Source organism: Caretta caretta, chromosome 3 (genome assembly GCF_965140235.1).
Source record: "Caretta caretta isolate rCarCar2 chromosome 3, rCarCar1.hap1, whole genome shotgun sequence".
In the NCBI taxonomy this organism is placed as follows: domain Eukaryota; kingdom Metazoa; phylum Chordata; order Testudines; family Cheloniidae; genus Caretta; species Caretta caretta.
In genome coordinates, this window is record NC_134208.1 from 301815 (window position 1) to 310811 (window position 8997).

An 8997-nucleotide genomic window follows, 5' to 3' on the forward strand; every position below is an offset into this window, starting at 1 on the left:
ATGTCCAATCCCTTTTGGAATCTTACATGCCTGGCCTCAACTGTTACCCGCAAAAACAGAGTTACCTCTCTGTTACTCACACTCTCTAGGGGCACCCACACTTACCCTGTTCCTAGGGCTCAGACATAACCCTGTCAATTTTCTGCAGGTTTGCAGGACCTTTTACCAGTGAAAGAGCCTTACACAGTACTATCCTTATCCTCTATTTATTAACAATCACGAAAAATAGAATGCACACACTACACATACAATGCTCACCACTCCCAATAAGACAGATGAACTTTTCTTGAGGGTCAGTCAGGATCAGTCATCTGGGGGATTCCAGTTTCTACACGGTGTCATTGGCAGAGTGTTGAGGTCTGGCAGCTCTGATGGGGCTGTGTCCTGGAGTTGGTTCCCAAAGAACTTTCTTTTGGACCCCAGTTTATATAGTGAAACTTGAGTCCTGCTTAGCTATACCTTAACCAATCATTTTACTAAAATTTTACTAACCAATCCTAACATTGTAACAAAATTCTCTAGCCAATTATACCCCACCACCTTAATTAATTTACACCTAGCAAAATTAATTATGTAACAGACAGAAACAATCAAAGAACCAGAGATCATATATCAGACAAACAATAGGGAAGTGGGGACCATAATGACAATACAATAAAGAAGTGAGGATTTCACAACCACAACGATTGATAAGTGATTTCTTGCCAGACGGCATGCTATCAAACTAAGTTTTCTTTAACCATCTTAAGATCTGTTTCTTTATCCGGTGATAGTGGGTGCTATTCGACCAGGATCTCCTTCTTAACAGCCTGATAGTACATTGTTTTAATGTAATTTAGATGGGATGTGACTTCCTGCTTCTTAGCTAATGGCTGCTGCTCTTCTAATATGGCTGCAGACAAAAGCTTAAGCTTTAGGCCTTATAATATGGCTACAGGAAAAGGCCTTATCCTTACACAATGACTTCCTGTGGCAGTGAGTTCTGCAGTGTAATTACACATTGTGTGAAAAAGTATTTCCTTTTGTTAGTTCTGAATTTGCTACCTTTTTATTTCACTGAATGTCCCTTGTTCTTATGGTGGGTAGAAAGTTGGCTAGATTGTCGGGCTCAACGGGTAGTGATCAATGGCTCCATGTCTAGTTGGCAGCCGGTGTCAAGCGGAGTGCCCCAGGGGTCGGTCCTGGGGCCGGTTTTGTTCAATATCTTCATAAATGATCTGGAGGATGGTGTGGATTGCACTCTCAGCAAATTTGTGGATGATGCTAAACTGGGAGGAGTGGTAGATACACTGGAGGGCTGGGATAGGATACAGAGGGACCTAGACAAATTGGAGGATTGGGCCAAAAGAAATCTGATGAGGTTCAATAAGGATAAGTGCAGGGTCCTGCACTTAGGACGGAAGAACCCAATGCACTGCTACAGACTAGGGACCGAATGGCTAGGCAGCAGTTGTGCGGAAAAGGACCTAGGGGTGACAGTGGACGAGAAGCTGGATATGAGTCAGCAGTGTGCCCTTGTTGCCAAGAAGGCTAGTGGCATTTGGGGATGTATAAGTAGAGGCATAGCGAGCAGATCGAGGGACATGATCGTCCCCCTCTATTCGACATTGGTGAGGCCTCATCTGGAGTACTGTGTCCAGTTTTGGGCTCCACACTACAAGAAGGATGTGGATAAATTGGAGAGAGTCCAGCGAAGGGCAACAAAAATGATTAGGGGTCTGAAACACATGACTTATGAGGAGAGGCTGAGGGAACTGGGATTGTTTAGTCTGCGGAAGAGAAGAATGAGGGGGGATTTGATAGCTGCTTTCAACTACCTGAGAGGTGGTTCCAGAGAGGATGGCTCTAGACTGTTCTCAGTGGTAGAAGAGGACAGGACAAGGAGTAATGGTCTCAAGTTGCAGTGGGGGAGGTTTAGGTTGGATATTAGGAAAAACTTTTTCACTAGGAGGGTGGTGAAACACTGGAATGCGTTACCTAGGGAGGTGGTAGAATCTCCTTCCTTAGAAGTTTTTAAGTCAGGCTTGACAAAGCCCTGGCTGGGATGATTTAATTGGGGATTGGTCCTGCTTTGAGCAGGGGCTTGGACTAGATGACCTCCTGAGGTCCCTTCCAACCCTGATATTCTATGATTCTATGGTATTAGACAGGAAAAAACATAAGTTCTTTTAAAAAAAAAAGAAAAAAAACCCACACCTCAGATTTTCTCCTAATCACAGGATTCCAGAAATACCAAAGATCACAAGAGTGTAGTTGTAGCTGTATTGGTCGCAGGATATGAAAGACACAAGGTGGGTGAGATAATATCTTTTATTGGACAAATTTCTGTTGGTGAGAGAGACAAGATTTTGAGCTACACAGAGCTCTTCTTCTTGCAGATATACATTGGGGATATGTTCCAGGCTGGGGAGATGGAACTTCAGGGGCACGTTTCTGGGTGGGGAGATGGTCTGAAGAAGAGCTCTGTGTGGCTCAAAAGCTTGTCTTTCTCACCAAGAAAGAAGTTGCTCCAATAAAAGACTTGTCTCTCTCTAAAGATCACAAGACTCAGGAGGATAGCACAAGAGCTGGCCCAGGATCAATCACTGTGGAGAGGGATAGCACAGTGGTTAGAATGCTAGCATGGGACTCAGAAGACCTAGATTCATTCCCTGCTCTGCCATAGGCTGTAAAATGAGGATAACAGATTCACACATTCCGAGGCCAGAAGGGACCACTGTGATCATTTAGCCTGACCTCTATAACACAAGCCAGAAAACATCCCCTAGACTGAGCAGATCTTTTAGAAAAACATCCAACAATGGCATTACCCTACCTCGCAGTGCTGCTGTGTGGATAAATATGTTAAAGTTTGTGAGGCACTCAGATACTTCAGCAATGGGGGCCATATAAGACCCATGTGAAATAGCTGGATAAATTGTTCCCTGCCAATGTCTCACTAAAGCCTTTTGGCTCAAATCTCTTTTTGTTGGAAGTTATAGCTCCTCCCAGTTCAGTATCCTCTGGGAATTTCATTTCCCTCTCAGATTATTAACAAAGCTGTTAATGAAGAATGTGGTCCTAAATAATTCTAATACCAAAAGCAGGTGGTTATGGCAGTGAGCAGTGGAGAGCTCTCTGTTAGCTCATCCCTGGGGTCACAGTTGGGGCCTACTTCTTGCCCTGGTGGATGTGGTACAGGCGAGCCATATCTTGCATGTAGCAACGCTCTCGCAGCAGCTGCTGTGCCTGCTCCTCTAACCGGCGCTTGTGTAAATGCAGTGCGCGTGATCGCTGGATGAGCTGGTGCAGCTCCTGCCGAAGCTCCTGGTTCTCGCATTTCACCTGTTTGCTATGCTCCTGCATGCACCGTGCAACCACTTCCTGTGCCTGTTGCAGGAGGCAGAGCACCTGCTGCTGGGACTTCTGCTCAAAGGCTGCCTTCTCCTGCAGGAAATGGGTTTTGGTCTCCTGCAGGTGCTGAGTGTGCTGCTGCCTGGTGGCCACCAGCTCTCCCTGCAGCTCCCTGATGTGGGCAGCCTGCTCCTGCTGCAGTGCCTGAATCTGCTGCAGGCCTTCAACCTCCTTGCTAAGGCGGAGAAGTTCACCCTCTTTGTGCAACAGTTGTTCCTGCAGAGCTGCCTCCTTCCTCTGGTAGAGGGTGAGCAGTTCCTGCTGCTCCCTGCGGATCTCCTCTAGGGCCTGCTTGTTCTGATCATTCAGGGAGATGATGGCATCCTGGCGCCGCTGGGCCCGCTTGGCCACATAGCACATGAATTCCTGGCTCTCAGCACGGAGACGCTGGGCCTCTTGCTGCAGGAACTCGTTCTCCTCCCGAAGCTGAACACGTGCCCCCTTCATGTCCTCCAGCTCCTTGCAGAGACGGCTGTACTCCTCTTCTCTGCTGGCTACGGCCCCCTCAGAAACTCCCTCTGAGGGTGCAGCCACAGCTGGTTGCCCCTTCTGCTCTTGCTGCAGTTTCTGCCTTCTTTTGGGGGGCATAGTGAGGCCTCAGGAGAGAGACAATGGAAAAAGATACAGTAAAAGACAGCTCAACAGCCTCCACCTACCTCTCCCCAGTGAGCATCAAGAGCAGCTCCCAGAGCAGGGTAGCTGAGGGGGGGAGACTTCAGCCCCCTGTGTTTGTAAAATAGCTGAGTGATTGCCATCACCACCATTGTTCTCCAAAGAAACATGTGTGGGGGCCAGCATAGGTCCTGGTGTCTCAGGTTAAAGAGGTGCCTCCTGAAGCCTCCTGTTTCTGCTGAAAATCCCATTACCTGTGGGTATTAAGTGCCCCATGCCTTTTGCTACACCACTGAAGCAAAGGGGATCTAGGAAGGAAATTGCTGCTGACATTTTCTCCATGTGCAGTGTTGGGGTCATGGCTTCCTTGGGCCAGGCACAGCCCCTGTGCTGGAAAGCCAAACACTGTGACAAGGAAAGCCCCTCACCCTTGTGCCCCCTTGCCCCAGGACAGGGCCTTCCAGTCCAGGCTCCCTGTGTCCCTAACTCCTCTTCACTCTGTACTCGTCACCTCAGCTCCCCTCACCTCCTAGCAGTCTGCTACCACTTCCCTCACTACATCCCAGGGCCCTGTCTCCCCGCACCTCATACCACCCAGCATCCATGAGCCCAGGCCAGGACCCCCCCCTAGCTCCCCTTCACCCCCAACCCTGGGCCCGTCTCCCCCCACCTCGTACCACCCGGCATCCATGAGCCCAGGCCAGGCCCCCCCTGCCTCCCAGCTCCCCTTCACCCCAACCCCGGGCCCGTCTCCCCCCACCTCGTACCACGCGGCATCCATGAGCCCAGGCCAGGCCCCCCCAGCTCCCCTTCACCCCAACCCCGGGCCTGTCTCCCCCCACCTCGTACCACCCGGCATCCATGAGCCTAGGCCAACATCCCCCCCCCTCCCAGCTCCCCTTCACCTCCAACCCCGGGCCTGTCTCCCCCCACTTCGTACCACCCGGCATCCATGAGCCCAGGCCAGGCCCCCCCAGCTCCCCTTCACCCCAACCCCGGGCCTGTCTCCCCCCACCTCATACCACCCGGCATCCATGAGCCTAGGCCAACATCCCCCCCCCCCCCCCAGCTCCCCTTCACCTCCAACCCTGGGCCTGTCTCCCCCCACCTCGTACCACCCAGCATCCATGAGCCTAGGCCAACATCCCCCCCCCCCCAGCTCCCCTTCACCCCAACCCCGGGCCCGTCTCCCCCCACTTCGTACCACGCGGCATCCATGAGCCCAGGCCAGGCCCCCCCCCGCCTCCCAGCTCCCCTTCACCCCGGGCCCGTCTCCCCCCACCTCGTACCACCCAGCATCCATGAGCCCAGGCCAGGCCCCCCCAGCTCCCCATGCCAGGACCCTGGCTCCTTCCCAGCTCCCCCATTGGTACCAGCCCCCTCCCCTGGACTCCCCCCACCCAGCTCCCGCCACCTCAGGCCAGGCCCCCACAGCGCCCCCCTACCTCGTGCCCCCTGGCTCCCCCCCGCATGCCCGGGCCCCCGCCCCTCCCCCCCACTCGTGCCCCCGCAGCCCCCCCGCCCGCCCAGGCCCCCCCCCCCCCCCCCCGCGTGCCCGGCCCCCTCCCCGGCGGCTGCGTTTTCGGGCCCCTCACCCGGACTTGGTCCCGCGCCGCTTCCCCGTCGCCTGGAGACGGGGCGGCTCCGGCTCCCGCCCGGCCCCGCCCCACAGACCGAGGCCCCAGCGTGGGGGCGGGATTCCCCTCCGCTGTGGGGCGCACAGTGACCCCCCGGGCCGCGCCGAGCCGCCCCCCCCCGCCCCCCCGGGCGAGGAGTCGCCTCCCAACCGGGCCCTGGGGGACCCGCCCCCCCAAAGCCGCCGGCGGGCCCGGGTTTCTGATCCGCAACCCGGACACCCCCACCCCCGCCCGTCCACTGGGCCGAGGTGCGGGAGGGGTGCGGGCTCCAGGATGGGGCTAGAAATGAGGGGTTCCGGGTGCGGGAGGGGGGCTCCGGGCTGGGACGTGGCGTGGGGGGGGGGCTCAGGGCTGGGGGTTGGGGTGCAGGGGGGAGGTGGGCTCCGGCTGGGGGGGGGGGGGCTCTGGGGATGAGTTTGGCATGCAGGGGGGGCTCCCGGCTGGGACAGGGGGTTGGGGTGGGGGGGGGTGCAGTGTGTAGGTGCCGGGAGGGAGTTTGGGTGCAAGCGGGGGCTCAGGGCTAGGGCAGGGGGTTGGGACGGGGTTGGGGTGCAGGGGGGAGGTGGGCTCCGGCTGGGGGGGGGGGCTCTGGGGATGAGTTTGGCATGCAGGGGGGGCTCCCGGCTGGGACAGGGGGTTGGGGTGGGGGGGGTGCAGTGTGTAGGTGCCGGGAGGGAGTTTGGGTGCAAGCGGGGGCTCAGGGCTAGGGCAGGGGGTTGGGACGGGGTTGGGGTGCAGGCTCGAGGAAGAGGTTCCGACCTGGGGCAGAGGCTGGAGGTGTGGGCTCAGGTGGTTCCTGATCTGCAGCGTAGCAGGGCTAAGGCAGGCTCCTTGCCTGCCCTGGCTCTGCACAGCTTGTAGAAGCAGCAGGGGGGGGGAACGGGACGGGGACACACAACACGAAGGCAGCTCTGTGTGCTGCCCGCAGCCACTGTCCCTACAGCTGCCATTGTCTGCGGTTGCCAGCATAGGGCCTGGCCCCATGCCCGGGGGTCCTGGCCACCAGCAGCACCCCTCTGCGTCTGGCCCCCCATGCAGCAGCCGGCCCCATGCCACTTCTGGCCACGCATGCGGCTGCTGGCCCTGGGCCCAAGGGTCCTGGCTGCTGGCCCTGCTCTCGACCCCAGCTGTGGCCAGAGCCTTGGCTCCCTTACCGCTGTCTGGGTCCCCCACCCCCAGAGATATAGCCCTGCTCCCAGCCCCAGCTCTGGGGGCGGGCAGGGAGAGTGGATAGGGGGCTGGCTTTCAGCACCCCTATTATTAAAATGTTCCAGCACCACTGGTTCTCAGCCACTGGGAGCTGCTGAGCTTCCCTGATCACCCCTCTGCCTAGGGGCTGCAGGAACATGCCGGCCACTTCTGGGACTGCATGGAGCCAGGGCAGGCAGGGAGCCTGTCTTAGACCCGCTATGGCGCTGACCGGACTTTTAATTGCCCAATCAGCAGTGCTGACCAGAGCCACCAAGGTCCCTTTTCAACTGGGCGTTCCAGTCAAAAAACCAGACACCTGGCAACCCTACGGCTGGCCTGAGCAGGACTCTACCCCTGCCTGTTTCAGGGAAGAGGAGGAGCAAGGGTGGGGTCACAGCCTGGGTTAGGGGAGCCTCCCCTGGCCTACGATACTCCCAGCTCATGGAAATTGCTCATTCATTAACATAAATGTGATCTAGTTGGTAGGACTGACACCCGGTAGAATGATTCACACGATTGGATTCTACTTCTTTAGAAAAAGTCACATGGGCAAAAGGGGAGTGGGAGGGCTACTCTATGTCAAAAATGACATTACCTGTTTCCAAGTCACTGGTAACTCAATAAAACCATTTTGAATGTTCATGGATCACTGTTGTAACAGGTAAAGCACAAGATGGGCTATGAGTCGGTGTTCGCTACAAACTGCCAAATCAGGTTCCTTATATCTCTGTCTAAAGTGCATCATGGGGAAACTGCAATTAGAGGGACATGCTGGAGGTCTCATATGGCCAGTAGAACCCTAGAATCACAGAGTCTCAGGGCTGGAAGGGACCTCAGGAGATCATCTAGTCCCACCCCCTGCTCAAAGCAGGACCAGTCCCCAACTAAATCATCCCAGCCAGGGTCTTAAAAATATCTAAGGAAGGAGATTCCACCACCTCCCTAGGTAACGCATTCCAGTGTTTCACCACCCTCCTAGTGAAAAAGTTTTTCCTAATATCCAGCCTCAACCTCCCCCACTGCAACTTGAAACCATTACTCCTTGTTCTGTCATCTTCTACCACTGAGAACAGTCTAGAGCCATCCTCTTTGGAACCCCCTTTCAGGTAGTTGAAAGCAGCTATCAAATCCCCCCTCATTCTTCTCTTCCCAAACTAAACAATCCCAGTTCCCTCAGCTTCTCCTCATAAGTCATGTGTTCCAGACCCCTAATCATTTTTGTTGCCCTCCGCTGGACTCTCTCCAATTTTTCCACATCCTTCTTGTAGTGTGGGGCCCAAAACGACACAGTACTCCAGCTGAGACCTCATCAATGTCGAATAGAGGAGAACGATCACGTCCCTCGATCTGCTGGCAATGCCCCTAACTATACATCCCAAAATGCCATTGGCCTTCTTGGCAACAAGGTCACACTGTTGACTCATATCCAGCTTCTTGTCCACTGTAACCCCTAGGTCCTTTTCTGCAGAACTGCTGCCGAGCCATTCAGTCCCTAGTCTGTAGTGGTGCATGGGATTCTTCCATCCTAAGTCCAGGACTCTGCACTTGTCCTTGTTGAACCTCGTCAGATTTCTTTTGGCCCAATCCTCCAATTTGTCTAGGGCCCTCTGTATCCTATCCCTACCCTCCAATGTATCTACCACTCCTCCCAGTTTAGTGTTATCTGCAAACTTGCTGAGGGTGCAATCCACACCATCCTCCAGATCATTTATGAAGATATTGAACAAAACTGGCCCGAGGACTGACCCTTGGGGCATGCTACTTGATACCGGCTGCCAACTAGACATGGAGCCATTGATCACTACCCGTTGAGCCCGACAATCTAGCCAACTTTCTATCCACCTTATAGTCCATTCATCCAGCCCATACTTCTTTAACTTGCTGGCAAGAATACTGTGGGAGACCGTGTCAAAAGCTTTGCTAAAGTCAAGGAATAACACGTCCACTGCTTTCCCCTCATCCACAGAGCCAGTTATCTCGTCATAGAAGGCAATTAGATTAGTCAGGCATGACTTGCCCTGGGTGAATCCATGCTGACTGTTCCTGATCACTTTCCTCTCCTCTAAGTGCTTCAGAATTGATTCCTTGAGGACCTGCTCCATGATTTTTCCAGGGACTGAGGTGAGGCTTACTGGCTTGTAGTTCCTAGGATCCTCCTTCTTCC

General features: G+C 54.8%; 1 protein-coding gene across 1 annotated transcript; it reads right to left on the reverse strand.

The window, feature by feature from the left end:
• Nucleotides 1-190: 190 nt before the first annotated feature.
• Nucleotides 191-5734, reverse strand: CCDC121 (coiled-coil domain containing 121). Its single transcript, XM_048846199.2, has 2 exons — nt 5601-5734; nt 191-3989 (listed from the first exon to the last, which is right to left on the reverse strand). The coding sequence occupies exon 2, from the start codon at nt 3979-3981 to the stop codon at nt 3151-3153; it is 831 nt and encodes a 276-aa protein (XP_048702156.1). The 5' UTR covers nt 3982-3989; nt 5601-5734; the 3' UTR covers nt 191-3150.
• Nucleotides 5735-8997: the final 3263 nt, after the last annotated feature.

What these genes read in the sequence shown, in the direction of transcription:
- CCDC121 (XM_048846199.2), bottom strand. Translation starts at nt 3,981, where the DNA reads ATGCCCCCCAAAAGAAGGCAGAAACTGCAGCAAGAGCAGAAGGGGCAA.